The sequence below is a fragment of the Nerophis ophidion genome, linkage group LG18 (genome assembly GCF_033978795.1).
Source record: "Nerophis ophidion isolate RoL-2023_Sa linkage group LG18, RoL_Noph_v1.0, whole genome shotgun sequence".
In the NCBI taxonomy this organism is placed as follows: domain Eukaryota; kingdom Metazoa; phylum Chordata; class Actinopteri; order Syngnathiformes; family Syngnathidae; genus Nerophis; species Nerophis ophidion.
The window spans coordinates 20,679,939-20,695,413 of record NC_084628.1 but is presented as its reverse complement, the minus strand read 5'-3'; the positions used below and the strand labels follow the sequence as shown (position 1 = coordinate 20,695,413).

At 38.5% G+C, this 15,475-nt stretch overlaps 2 protein-coding genes across 5 annotated transcripts in view; both read left to right on the top strand.

Moving 5' to 3' along the window:
• The window catches only part of eif3k (eukaryotic translation initiation factor 3, subunit K), a 13,497-nt gene extending 12,381 nt beyond the window's left edge, over positions 1–1,116 (top strand). For all 3 annotated transcript variants that reach the window (XM_061877542.1, XM_061877541.1, XM_061877540.1), the window contains exons 6-8: positions 684–761; positions 825–950; positions 1,023–1,116. In XM_061877542.1, the coding sequence (XP_061733526.1) occupies positions 684–761; positions 825–950; positions 1,023–1,054 (236 nt within the window). In that variant the 3' untranslated portion in view covers positions 1,055–1,116. The remainder of the gene's footprint in view (positions 1–683; positions 762–824; positions 951–1,022) is intronic.
• A 5,131-nt stretch (positions 1,117–6,247) lies between these two features.
• The window catches only part of zgc:85932 (uncharacterized protein LOC405875 homolog), a 55,978-nt gene continuing 46,750 nt past the window's right edge, over positions 6,248–15,475 (top strand). For both annotated transcript variants that reach the window (XM_061877538.1, XM_061877537.1), the window contains exon 1: positions 6,248–6,612. In XM_061877538.1, the coding sequence (XP_061733522.1) occupies positions 6,346–6,612 (267 nt within the window). In that variant the 5' untranslated portion in view covers positions 6,248–6,345. The remainder of the gene's footprint in view (positions 6,613–15,475) is intronic.

Here is a 15,475-nt window from a genome sequence, read left to right as displayed (position 1 = left end):
TTACCTCAGAAATTGCCTGTTCGGATGTTATGATTGTGGCTCAGAGATTTGTATGTAGATTATATTTATTTTCCATAACAAACAGGATAACTTAAATACCCTGGCAGTGGAAATAAGCTTAAATGTTTGTATTTACATTTTTTGAGTTGATTTTCATAAAATATGCTATTTAACTGCTACTGTTTAACAAGTACTGATTTGAATTGTGTTTGCACAACAAATGTTTTGGCGCTTTTGTTCATCCATCCATTTTCTACCGCTTATTCCCTTTCGGGGTCGCGGGGGGCGCTGGCGCCTATCTCAGCTACAATCGGGCGGAAGGCGGGGTGGGAGAATATTCCAATAAAGGTGCACTACATGCTACTTTTGAATTCATTATTGGGCTTTGCGTATACAATGCAGTTAATCGCGATTGATCAGAGAAAAAGTGCGATTAACTTCGATTAAAATTTTTAATCGTTGCCCAGCCCTAATATATATATATATATATATATATACATATACATATATATAGACACACCCCTGCTTAGGAGATTGTCTGAAACCTAATTGTCCATACTCTCTATACAAGGCTCTGGTCCTGAGGTGACCACAGCGGCACCTTGTGGTCACCTTGTTGCTGTGCGCCGATAAGTGGAAAATGTTGTGCTAGTGCATGAGCAACGACTCTCTGTCTTCCACAGTCATCTGTCACGTGGTGGGCATCACCTACCAGACTATAGAGCGCAGCCTGCTGGCCAAGATGCTGGGAGACCCGCTAGGTGAGTGGAGACCCCTCTTCTTAATGAAACATTGGCGCTCAAAGCCGTTGCCACGGTTTTTAGAGACACAGGTGAAGGTGTGGATGAACAAGTATAACTGGACGGACACCGAGGACGGACAGATCTTCATCTTCAACCAGGAGGAGAGCGTCAAGCCCAAAAACATCGTGGAGAAGATCGACTTTGAGAGTAAGTCTCAAATTCAAAGTTCATGACTTCATGTCGGTGCCTTTTGTTGAGTAAACCGTTTGTCTTTTACAGGTGTGTCAAGCATTATGGCGACGTCTCAGTGACACACACAATAAACCTGGTTATTTGATCCTCTCACACTTTTCACAATAAATGTTTATTATCATTTCCTGTCTTCATTTTTTTCCTCTACCTTGTCACTTGGAATCCTCCTATAATAATAATTATCATCATCATAATGATAACCATAATGTCTTGTCTCACGTCGATCACTTTTCTGTTGGTCGAAAGCAGGAAGTGATCATTGTAGACATGGTGAGTCAAACATTTGAGTATATTTACTGTATTTTAAGGTTCTAATCCATACATTTAGTACCGCTTGCCCCTCTCGGGATGTGGGGGGTGCTGGAGCCTATCCTATCCACCTCATCACAGGTCCAACACAGATAGACAACATTCACACACTAGGGACTATTTAGTGTTGCTAATCAACCTATCTCCAGGTGCATGTCTTTGGAGATGGGAGGTACCCGGAGGCTGCGATGAGGGGCGACTTGTCCAGGGTGTACCCCGCCTTCCGCCTGATTGTAGCTGAGATAGGCACCAGCCCCCCCTCCGTGACTCAAAATGGAATTAGCGGTAGAAAATGGATGGATGGAGTTACCCGGAGGGAACCCACGCAGTCACGGGGAGAACATGCCAACTCCACACAGAAAGATCCCGATCTAACCCAGGACCTTCTAGTTGTGAGGCACACGCACTAACCCATGTTGCACTGTGCTGCCCCAGATTTTCATCCAGATTTTACAACTCTGTTATCCGGATGACAAATTTCATGTTTCGGTGCCTCATAGATACACTTTAAAAGTGAATTATTTAATGTAAAATAAAAATATATATAATGAATAAGAACCAAACTTTGACTGTTAGAAGCAATAATACTCAAATATAAAGGTGAAACTCACAAAATTTGAATATTGTGCAAAGGTTTGTTCATTTCAGTAATTAGATTTACATGGTAAAACTAGGAGTGACTAAACATTTTCGAATTAATCGCGATTCTTACTTATTAGGATCTTAATCCATTCCAAAAAAGCTAAAATTTAAGTTTAAATTAAAAAAAAATTTTTTTTATCTGTCCTGTCCAGACACTCAGACAAATCCTATTGTTGATGCAGATGATCATATCTGCTTTACAGATTTCCTCAAGAAAAGAGAAGTGTTGGATACTTCTCTTGTTGCCTTATTTGTATTTGACTTCATTAAATGTTTGGGTATAATTATATTAAACAAAACCAGTTTTCTTGGAAGTAATTTAGACATTCTTTAGAGCTATTTTTCTATTTTACGGAGGAATGTAGACAGTCATAGAACTGGCACCCAATGTTGTTTAAATAAAAAATGGATTTTGAATCCAGAATCGACTGGAATCTAATTGTGTGGTGCCCAAAGATTCACAGCCCTAGAAACTAATATATGAAATAGGCTTATTTACAACTCAAGATTTTTCAAGACTTCTTTTGATATCATTGTTTTGATTATGGGCTACAGTTTATGAAAACCTAGAATTCAAAATCTCAGAAAATGTGAAGTTTTCAAAAACCAAGCCATGATCATCAAATATACAATAAATCTGACATATCTCACTTTGCACGTAGTGAGTTGATGTCACTTATTAGTTTCACCTTTGAAGTTGAACTGCTGACATTAACTTTTGCACGACATTATTGTTTGAGTTTCACCTGTGTAATATAAAACATGAAAAACTGAAGAAAATATTTTATGATTGAAAAAAAAAGTCACTTCAAGATGTTATTTCACCTGGATAATAATAATGTAATAGAGTCCATTTTGCAAGAAAGTTTTTTTTAATAAGAATACATTAGATTTTTTTTTTTACAAGAATAAAGCTCAATACAATGTAATTGCGAGCCAAGATGCCAGTCACTGCCTGCACAGAGCGATGAACATGTAGAGAAAGGTTGATGCCGTCTGCAGGTTCTAGCACGCTGCAAGAAACTTTATGTTTAACTCATCTTATGCACAGTTTTCCAAATAGAAACACTGAAATGATTGATTGACATGAACGTTCAAAGGCTTCAAAAAACATGACATGGTTGCTGTTTTTATTTAGGACTGAGGTTAATTACGACGCATGAGCGAGCAAAATCTGAATCCAAAATGTTTTTAAACACTCTTAACTCCCTGACCATGAATGGATTTATGTGGACCCCGACTTAAACAAGTTGAAAAACCTTTTCGGGTGTTACCATTTAGTGGTCAAATGTACGGAATATGTACTGAACTGTGCAATCTACTAATAAAAGTTTCAATCAATGAGGACTTTTTCTTCCTTGAGCTACTCTATGACTATATAGGGTTATGGTTATGTATACAGATACAATCAGTGTTACCGTTCGAACTGTGTGTAATGTTACAGTGTCCAAAAATATACTTGTTAAATAAAATTACTGCATTGTTTTTAATGAATACGTAAGCCTACAATGTCAAAAAATCAATCAATGTTTATTTATATAGCCCTAAATCACAAGTTTCTCAAAGGACTGCACAAACCACAACGACATCCTCGGTACAGAGCCCACATAAGGGCAAGGAAAAACTCACCTCAGTGGAACGTCGGTGACAGTGACTATGAGAAACCTTGGAGAGGACCACATATGTCCATATTCTACCGCTCCTCCCTTTCGGGGTCACAGGGGGTGCTGGAACCTGATCAGCTGCATTCAAATGGAAGGCGGCGTACACAAGTCGACACCTCATCGCAGGGCCAACACAGATAGACAGACAACATTCACACTCAAATTCACACACTGGGGACCATTTAGTGTTGCCAATCAACCTATCCCCAGGTGCATGTCTTTGGAAGTGGGAGGAAGCCGGAGTACCCGGAGGGAACCCACGCATTCACGAGGAGAACATGCAAACTCCACACAGAAAGATCCCGAGCCCAGGACCTTCGTATTGTGAGGCACTGTGCTACCGTGCGCCCCCCCCCCCCCCCTCTCTCTCTCTCTCTCTCTCTATATATATATATATATATATATATATATATATATATATATATATATATATATATATATATATATATAATACGATGATATAAATAAAATTGCATTTGGAGTAACACAAGCAAAGTTAGGGCCAACAGTAAAGGCCAAAAAAAGATTATTACTTTATATATATATATATATATATATATATATATATATATATATATATATATATATATGTATATTATATAATCTATTATTAATCTATTATTATTTTTATTATTCAAGTATTCATTCGTTTTATATATATATATATATATATATATATATATATATATATATATATATATATAAAACGAATGAACACTTGAATAATAAAAATAATAATAGATTAATTTGAGTATGTGAATGGCTACTTTAAAAAATAATGGTCATTGTCATTTCTATATTATTATTTATTTCGCTAACTGCTTCTTTGCTATCACTTTTACAATCATATTTGTTCATATCGTATATGCTGGTGTTGTTCTATTGTTGTTGTTGTTTTTGTTGTTATTGTTGTGTTTGCTGTTGTTGTTTTTGTCCCTCTGTCTAATCCCCCTCTTGTACCCACAAATTCCCCCTCTGTCTTCCTTTTTTTCTCTTTCCATCCCCTCCTGCTCCGGCCCGGCTGCACCAAATGATAATATAAATACATTTAATAAAGTCAAATTCAAATTAGGCAACAAGAGAAGTATCCCACACTTCTCTTTTGTAAAGTAAATCTGTACAGTCGATATGGGCATCTTCATCAACTATATGATTTGCCTGAGAAGCTGGACAGGACAAAAAAAAAAAAAAAAGTTTTACATTGTGTGAAAATGTTAAAAGCATATTTAATGACAAAGTTTTGTGTGATTAAAACGTATTAGTGTCAACATTTACGTGTTGTTTTGTTGCCCTTTTGCTCTATTTTTCTAACTTTATATTCCAATAAAAAACATAGTGCATTCAGTTTGAACCCATTACTGTAAACCAGGGGTCACCAACACGGTGCCTGCGGGCGCCAGGTCGCCCGTAAGGACCACATGAGTCGCTGCTGGCCTGTTGTAAAAATGGCTCAAATAGCAGCACTTACCAGTGAGCTGCCTCTATTTTTTAAATTGTATTTATTTACTAGCAAGCTGGTCTCGCTTTGCTCGACATTTTTAATACTAAGAGAGACAAAACTCAAATAGAATTTGAAAATCCAAGAAAATATTTTAAATAAATTCATTAATTTTTTTACTTTGCTCCTTATAACTTTCAGACAGACAATTTTAGAGAAAAAAAATACAACCTTAAAAATGATTTTAGGATTTTTAAACACCTATACCTTCTTAACTTCTAAATTCCTTCCTCTTTTTCCTGACAATTTAAATCATGTTCAAGTATTTTTTTTATTGTAAAGAATAATAAATACATTTTAATTTAATTCTTCATTTTAGCTTCTGTTTTTTCGACGAAGAATATTTGTGAAATATTTCTTCAAACTTATGATTGAAATTCAAAATAATTATTCTGGAAAATCTACAAAATCTGTAGAATCAAATTTAAATCTTATTTCAAAGTCTTTTGAATTTCTTTTAAAATTTTTGTTCTGGAAAATCTAGAAGAAATAATGATTGGTCTTTGTTAGAAATATAGCTTGGTCAAATTTGTTACATATTCTAACAAAGTGCAGATTGGATTTTAACCTATTTAAAACATGTCATCAAAATTCTAAAATTAATCTTAATTAGGAAAAAATACTAATGATGTTCCATAAATACTTTTTTTATTTTTTTCAAAAAGATTCGAATTAGCTAGTTTTTCTATTCGTTTTTTTCGGTTGAATTATGAATTTTAAAGAGTTGAAATCGAAGATAAACTATGTTTCAAAATTTTATTTTCATTTTTTTCGTGTTTTCTTCTCTTTTAAACCGTTCAATTAAGTGTTTTTTTTTCATTATTTATTCTCTACAAAAAACCTTCCGTAAAAGACGGAATGACAGACAGAAATACCCTTTTTTTTAAAAAAAATATATATAGATTTATTTATTAAAGGTAAATTGAGCAAAATGGCTATTTCTGGCAATTTATTGAAGTGTGTATCAAACTGGTAGCCCTTCGCATTAATCAGTACCCAAGAAGTAGCTCTTGGTTTCAAAAAGGTTGGTGACCCCTGATGCAAACATACACGTCTGCTGACGTTGCAGAAGCTGCAGCAGCGTCATCCGCCCCCACGCACTCAGGTGAGGGCAATACCTGAGAGGAGGGCGTGGCTTCCTGTGCCAGCGACACACAAACGCACACACGCACACACACGCACACACACGGACACACACACGCAGGCCGCTTGTCTGGAACATTCGGTCAGCTGAAAGATGGACAAGTCGCCGAGTCTGTCCTCCGAGGGCTCCCTCCCTCCTCCGCCGGACGACGACGACTCCAGCTCGGCTTGCTCCGACGAGCTGCTCGGCTCTCAGTCCCGCCGCTGGTTGTCCGACCTCCTGGCGGGGGAAGGTCCCGCACACCCCGGCGACGTCAACGGGGACGTGAGCGTGGGCCGCGACGGATTGTTCGTGGACTTTCACTTCCCTCTGGGCGAACTGGAGATGAAGGCCGCCGGGGTCAAGTGGAAAAGACCCAAGGTGAAGCAAAACAATTTCTTAATAATAAATAATAACTTCTTTATCTGCACGGTGACGTCACTCTAACTTCAATTGTATATTTACACATGCATCATATGAATTAGAATAATTTTCATAAAATGCATTCGTTTCCGTAGTTGAATTATAAAATAATATAGATGTATTATTTTGTATTCATTAATTTTTATTTGATTTTACACAACATTGCGAGATAAATCACGTGTAGCTTATCTTATTCAAAAGACCCACTCCAAACAGAGTGAATGACTTCAATAATGCATGACATTATTTTAATTGTATGATTTTATCAGATTAGTAACACTTTTTGAATTTTGTTTATTACAATATGATTGAATTAATGTGAGTGTGAATGTTGTCTGTCTATCTGTGTTGGCCCTGCGATAAGGTGGCGACTTGTCCAGGGTGTACCCTGCCTTCCGCCCGATTGTAGCTGGGATAGGCACCAGCACCACCCGCAACCCCAAAGGGAATAAGCGGTAGAAAATGGATGGATGGATGGATTGAATTGAGTTTGAGTTTATTTGGAACATTTTCCAGTTTCTCTATTCAACGTGTTCGAAAAGGAGTAGGAAGAAGCAGAGCTTATTTAATGGGTTATACGTGCGTGAAAAAATTGTTTCGAATACGTTGTGCGATTCAGAATCGTTCTCATTTTTTAAAAAATCGATTTATTTTTTTTCCATTTTTTTTTTTTTTTTAATCAATCCAACAAACCACTACACAGCAATACCATAACAATGCGATCCAATTCCAAAACCAAACCTGACCCAGCAACACTCAGAACTGCAATAAACAGAGCAATTGAGAGGAGACACAAACACGACACAGAACAAACCAAAAGGAGTGAATCAAAAATGAATATTATCAACAACAGTATCAATATTAGTTATAATTTCAGCATAACAGTGATTAAAAATCCCTCACTGACATTATCATTGGACATTTATAAAAATAAAAAAAGAACAATAGTGTCACAGTGGCTTAGACTTGCATCGCATCTCATAAGCTTGACAACACACTGTGTCCAATGTTTTCACAAAGATAAAATAAGTCATATTTTTGGTTTGTTTAATAGTTAAAACAAATTTACATTATTGCAATCAGTTGATAAAACATTGTCCTTTACAAATATAAAAGTTTTTTTTTTTTTTTAAATCTACTACTCTGCTAGCATGTCAGCAGACTGGGGTAGATCCTGCTGAAATCCTATGTATTGAATGAATACAGAATCGTTTTGAATCGGAAAAATATCGTTTTTGAATCGAGAATCGTCTTGAATCGAAAAAAATCGATATATTATCGAATCGTGACCCCAAGAATCGATATCGAATCGTGGGACACCCAAAGACTTGCAGCCCTAATTTCCACATTCACCCATTGACACACTGATGGCGGGAACTCCCATGCAAGGCCCTCTAACCAGGACCCATCAGGAACAAGGGTGGAGTGTCTTGCTCAATTAAGGACACGACGGACGTGACGAGGTTGGTTGAAGGTGGGGATCGAACCAGGAACCCTCAGGTTGCTTGCACGGCCACTCTCCCAACACCGTCCCCAATCTTTTGTTCTTTTCCTGTTCTCCATTTATTCACAATATACTCCATAAGTAGTAATAATAAAAATAAACACATAAATAATATTTGGTGAAGTAAGTTATATTTCATATGGTGAGATGACAAAGTTTTGTTGTACTTGTGCAATGACAATGAAGACCCATCCTATCCTATCCTATTAGATAAGATAATAACTTAAGAAAAAAAACATTATTTGGACTACAATGCTATTTCATTATCAGAACGTCATTTTCTAAAATGTTCTAGGCTACTTGAATGCACTACATGTGTTTTTTCGAAACCTGGTAACAAGTTTTATCTAATGTAACCCCTAACGCTTTCCAGGTCATCTGTGGTTAAGATAAAGAAGACTGTACTGTCAAAATAAAGCGCGTAGTGTAATATGGTTTTGTGATTAATCACATGAGTTACCTCGTTGTTTTTGGCAGCTTACATATAGCGTGTGATTAAACAAAATAATTCAGTGTCCTGTAAAATTGGAGCTTTAGTCAGCAAAAGAGACAGCGTAGCGCAGTGGGAGAGTGGCCGTGCGCAACCCGAGGGTCCCTGGTTCAATCCCCACCTAGTACCAACCTCTTCACGTCCGTTGTGTCCTGAGCAAGACACTTCATCCTTGCTCCTGATGGGTGCAGGTTAGCGCCTTGCATGGCAGCTCCCTCCATCATCAGTGTGTGAATGGGTAAATGTGGAAGTAGTGTCAAAGCGCTTTGAGTACCTTGTAGGTAGAACAGCGCTATACAAGTACAACCCATTTATCACTTACCATTTAAATGAGTTGCATAAAACCTTTCTGTGCATGTTTTTAATTGGCTCTCATTGTATGCTGTAAATGTATTATCGTGCCTGCAGTATCATGTTAACAGTTACACAGCTCTCTCTGCACTATGAAAACAATAATTGTCCAAAAAAAACAACAGGCTCTCTGACTGTGTCAATCACAAGTGAGCGTTTTTACTTACATACTTTGTGTCCTGGGTATCATTAGGCTGTGCAGGTGTGCCCAGGGGGCGTCCAGGTGGGAATGTTGTACCTGGGCCCCAAGTACAGAGGGGCCCCATAACTAATTGTTTTTCTGTCAATTAAATATGTAAGTCATAAATAAATTTAAAAAAATTGTAACTGTTAAGATAGAAGGCGTGCAAGTCTAAGACAGGGGTCGGCAACCCAAAATTCCGAAAGAGCCATATTGGACCAAAAATACAAAAAACTAATCCGTTTAGCGCCGCAAAAAAAATCAAACCCTTATTTTTTAAGTGTTATAATGAAGGCAACACATGATGTACAGTAAGTATCTACAGTATATGACCAAATAGTAGCCCGGGCGTTTATTTCACAAAATCGATTTTGGAGACAGGCGTCTAAAAGAAGCAGGCGGTTATTTGCATAAGGCTTTTATTTATTTTTGCACCAGCCTGCACCGCCATTATTTAGTTACAATGGTATCTTCTCCACAGGAGCGTCCTTCTGTGCAACAATTGTTCTCCTCCTGAGGGTAAAGTTGTTCCGACGCAGGAATCGATTAAGCTCGCCACTCGTTTCACCAAACACCACCCCAATCGTGTCACTTGCGGTGGCATACAACTCCTTGGCCTTAATGCGGATCATTTTGCGGGACACAGTGGTTTAGTCCACGAACGAGATGTATCCACTGACACAAATTAGCATCAAGCTCGTCGCTCGCTTTCTTCCTACCTCCACCAGATAAACGAGGCCGTTTTCCATTGATTGCCGACTGACATGGTAGTTCTCCTTTTTTTGTTTCCATTCTCTTACACGTTTTGGGTCAATGTTAAACTGCCTGGCCGCTGCCAAACCAGAATTCTGCTCCGCATGCTTCACAACCAGCTAGCTTGAACTTTAAGTCAAACTTTCTGTTCTTCTTCCCCCTTAAAGTATTCCCGTCCATCAGTTGTGGTGTACCGGTATCCCGTTCATTCAACTCCCTGCAACTGTTGCTTGCCATGTTGAAACTTTTCCTTGTGGGTTTGTTGTTGTCGTTGAGTGTGTGTTACGCTGTATGCGGTCACCAATTGCAATATGTTGATTACCCAGAATCCCCACGTAACATAAGCCATCACGGCACAGATTTCGTTAAGCCTTTGATTGTCATGTAACTCTCTGGACTCCACACGTCTGCTGTTACCGTAATCACCAGAATTATTGCACCTTTGCTTTTCGTTTTAGCTTAAAAATTGCGCTTAATGAAATCAATATGATTTTATCTAAATTATTCAAATAACTGCCCATGGGCGGTTATTAGGAAGAGGTGGTTAATTCACAAAATGTTAGGACATGGGCGATTATTTGCCCAAGGGTGTTTATTTGGTAATATACGGTGTATTAGCTATGTTTGCCCACTATCGAAATGACTGTGGCAGAAATGTTCAATTTTTTTAATATTTATTCTACGCATTTTTACATTGGAAAACATTAGTAAAACGGAGGCTTCACAAAAGGTGAGATAACGTCTGAAAATTCCTGGCTCAGAATGGCCAAGGGGTGTAGATGTGTGTGTCCAAGTTAAAGGAAACGGCAGGCTGTCTTCTTCTAATGAGTTTATTAGAACCTTTACAAGCTGGGTCATGTTTGCTGTGGTCTGGAACAACATAGCGCACAAACAACTACCGTATTTTCGGAGTATAAGTCGCTCCGGAGCATATGTCGCACCTGCCGAATATGCATAATAAAGAAGGAAAAAAACATATATAAGTCACACTGGAGTATATAAATTGGCCCTAGTGTGTGAATGTTGTCTGTCTATCTGTGTTGGCCCTGCGATGAGGTGGCGACTTGTCCAGGGTGTACCCTGCCTTCCGCCCGATTGAAGCTGAGATAGGCGCCAGCACCCCCCGCGACCCCAAAAGGGAATAAGCGGTAGAAAATGGATGGATGGAGTATGTCGCATGTTTTAGGGAAATTTATTTGATAAAACCCTGACCAGAATAGACATTTGAAAGGCAATTTAAAATAACTAAAGAATAGTGAACAGGCTGAATAAGTGTACGCCATATGACGCATAAATAACCAACTGAGAAGGTGCCTGGTATGTTAACGTAACATATTATGGTAAGAGTCATTCAAATAACTATAACATATAAAACATGCTATAAGTTTACCAAACAATGTGTCACTCCTAATCGCTAAATCCCATGAAATCTTATACGTCTAGTCTCTTACTTGAATGAAATAAATAATATTATTTGATATTTTACGGTAATGTGTTAATAATTTCACACATAAGTTGCTCCTGAGTATAAGTCGCACCCCTGGCCAAACTGAAAAAAAAAATGCGACTTATAGTCCGAAAAATACGGTATTACAAATGCAGCTAATATTACATACAGATAATGTGTCATGAGTCATCCATTCATCCATTTTCTACCGCTTATTCCCTTTGGGGTGGCGGGGGGCGCTGGTGCCTATCTCGGCTACAATCGGGAGGAAGGCGGTGTACACCCTGGACAAGTCGCCACCTCATTGCAGGGCCAACACAGATAGACATGCAAATGTAAATTAAATAAACAAAGGATATTAGTAAAGGATATTAAAGGAGCTCAAATACACTTACAAATGAGGCAGAACGATGCAGTATGTACATACAACTAGCCTCAATCGCATGTTAGCATAGGTTCGCTTGCAGTCATGCAGTGACCAAAAATGCCTGATTAGCACTCCACACAAGTCAATAACATCAACAAAACGTTTGTGCGTTCACGCTCAGTATAAAATGTTTGGTGGACAAAATGAGACAAAGCAGTGGCGTAAAACACGTCTTTCTGTGGCAGCGTCGGAGAAAGTTGTACATGTGAACAAACTGCGGTGAGTTCAAGGACCACTGTAATTAGTAGGACACAACGGGGGCTCGCCAAATACTTTTATTGGTGTAGCATGTGGGATTTCTAACAATTAGGAAGGTTTGTGTCATGTTTGTTCGCCGACAGAAACCACATTACAACAAAAATGTATATTTTTTTCCTCATCTTTTTCAGTTTTCACACATTTTCGAAAAAGCTCCAGGGAGCCACTAGGGCTGCGCTAAAGAGCCACAGGTTGCCGACCCCCGGTTTTTTGGACGACCAACACCCGCTATCGAAATGATTCGTTCCACCCGGACAGTGGCAAACCCAGCATGGAACAATTCACTTAACGCAAACCTCATAAAAGCTCACCTTTTAAGCATTGACGGGAACAAGGATGAAGTTATAGTCGGAAGGTACAAATATAATACATCTATCCCAGGGCAGCATAGGAGAAAGTTATGGACAAGTTTCACTTTCACATCTCATTGTTGATAACTGCGGTGAATTCAAGAACCCTGGAGCACAGGAGTCAGTAGTTTTATTGGCAAATGCACTATAATTTTTATCAAGATTTTTTTATTATCCACAGTTGATACTCCTACTGTATGTGTATCAGCGAATATCTCATTTAAACTCTGATGTAAAGAAAAACTTGACAGATTTAAAATCATATTTAAGTAAATAAAGAATTGTTATATTCTTATTCTACTGTATGTCGAATTTGGTGGCCCTTTAAATTTTTTAAAAATAATTTAAGCGGTTCTAGATATGTTAATCCCTTCTTTGAAAAGTCAAACCACTAGTTAGGCTTTTACTTGTGTTTTTAAAAAACTAGTTCCAACCAAATCCATGCACTAGTTAGTTTTTTGAAACATAGCACATGTTTCTGTATGTGTCATGACTTGGACTATGGTGAGGTTTGTTTTCTCGTGGTGCAAAGCGGTTGGACCGGACAGGACGTGAAGGTAATGACATATTTTGATTTTACTATACACAGGAACACACAAAAGGCGCTCTCAGCGGAGGTTCAAAACGTGGCTATGAAAACAAAAACTTGCACTAAGGCAAAACAATGGGTATAAAACAAAACTTGCACTATGGCATGAATAACAAAAAAACTTACTTGGAACGAGAAAGGAACATGGATCATCGGCATGGATAACATGGATGTGTAGGAGGCGATAGGGGGTGAGTAGAAGGTGTTGTCGCCAGACTGACTGCCTGGCAACTACAGGCTTAAATGCTGTGGTGATTAACAGGTGCATGAGTCCAAAGAACCAGGTGCGTGACATGACAGGTGAAAACTAATTGGTAGTCATGGTGACAAAACAAACAAGAGTGCACAAAAACAGGACCTAATGGAGTCAAAAACAAAACAGAACATAAATAAACAGAACATGATCACAAAGACATGACAGTATGCGGCAGCAATGTTGGATTTAAAAGGGACTGCACTTTTTGGGGACGTTTGCCTATCGTTCACAATCATTGTGAGAGACAAGAAAACAAAAGGTTTTAGATTTTTTTGCATTCCAACATATAAAAATCATCTCATTCTAGCCAGCAGTGCAGCTAATGGGAGCAATAAGTCCTACCTCTAAACCACTTTAAAAATGCATTCAAAAACCATCAACAATACTTCATTTCCGTACAATAACCGGTATAATAACCAAGCTGTAGCAACATTGTTTATTGTAAGAGCAAAGACTGAGGAACTATTTTTCTAGCGTAGTAACACATCGGCGTGCTATGTCATTAGCTGTAAAAGTTATCAACAGAAAGAGATAAGCTAGCTTCTATGTCAGTGCCAAAGGCGTTTGAGTTTGTATTGCACAATGCGATAAGACACCAATATGTACTGACTGACAAACATGAACAATTATATTACAGTATTTGTGAAGTATTAGCCCACATTTCATGTTTTATTTGTACACAGGTAGCCAGACAGCATATGCTGTCTGTCATGATACACACATGACGTGCTGCGTGTATCATGATCAATATTAAAGTGAGACAAACTCGAGGTCTGTTTGGTTCAGCTGGCCGGGGGAGGTTTTTTTTCCGGTTTATTTGGGTGAGCACCCCATTTATGTTAAAATAGCTTATCTTCAAATTCCACATTTGCAGCTTGAGTCACTTTTACCTCATTCTCTCGGCTTCCGTCTGTTCCAATGTCTCACTCTTGCTTCGTGTTCACTTCTAGAAGCAGTAGTTCACCCTCTTTATTCAGCTTCAAAAATATAACGTTGTGAATCCTCATTTGTCCAAAAATAGTCCTGTTACCGAGTCTACCATGATTAGTACACACACGCATTTGTTTCCGGAAAGAGGAACACACATTTGTTGCCAGAAGTTGAAAGTGCGCTGCTTTGCAAACGAAAATAAATGCTCCAAGGAATTAGTTCCGGCAATGCTTAAAATGCTCAAAATAGGGTAAATATTGTACATATTAATACGTGTACAGGAAGAAGGAGACGGCACAGACAGGAGAGATGGTGTATACGCTCTATTGATTTATATACATATATACATATATATATTTTTTTTAATATTTCGGAGGTAATCAATAAAGTTATTTCTATCTATCTATCTATCTATCTATCTATGTATCTATGTATAGATAACAAATAATAAACATTGGTATGGGGTGTGACTAAGACAAAAGGGTGTGTATGTGTGCGACAATGTGTGTGAGTTAACTGTTGTGTGTTACCAGAGTGTTGAGCGAGAGGCGGTAGTCCCGGAGGGGAAAAGCAGGCTTGAAGGTTCGTGAGACAGGAAGGTAGTCGGAGGTGAATAGCGAGGCATCAGAGACCGTGTCCAGGTAGGAGGTCGAGATCCAAGAGGCAGCCAGGGAAGCATAGGAAATGCGGGAAGACGAGACACACAGCTTGTAACGTGGGAACAAAGGCAGGCTGCAGGGAGGACGTCAAGGAGGACACGAGGCAATTCAACACGACGGAGGAGAACACACAGAGAGAGCAAGAGTGCATAGAGCTGGATGATCACTTAAGATACAGGAACAGATGACTATGATCTGGCACCGAATAGCAGGTTGTGCCGGCTTAAGAAGGCAGGTCTCATAATCAGCTTCAGGTGTGTTGATTGCCGGCGATTGATTGCAGCTGCTTGCTGCAGCCAGTCTGGCGCACGCATTGTGTGCTCTCGGAGGGGGGCTCAGCGCAGCACACAGATGAATGCGCACTGACGTGACACATATTACACATTGTTATGAACGTGTCTGTTACTAAATTATATATATACTTGCAGTGTGTATATTATACATATTACATATTGTTAGGAAGGTGTCTGTTACTACATTATATATATACTTGAAGTGTGTATCAAACATTGAAGGAGAGTTTTGAAGTTGTTTTAGAGGGTTTAAAGCCTACAACAATGACTCCCATTAGCTGCATCCTGTGAGCGTTTTTTTTATCAACTTTAAAATCCTAATTCAAAAAAAGA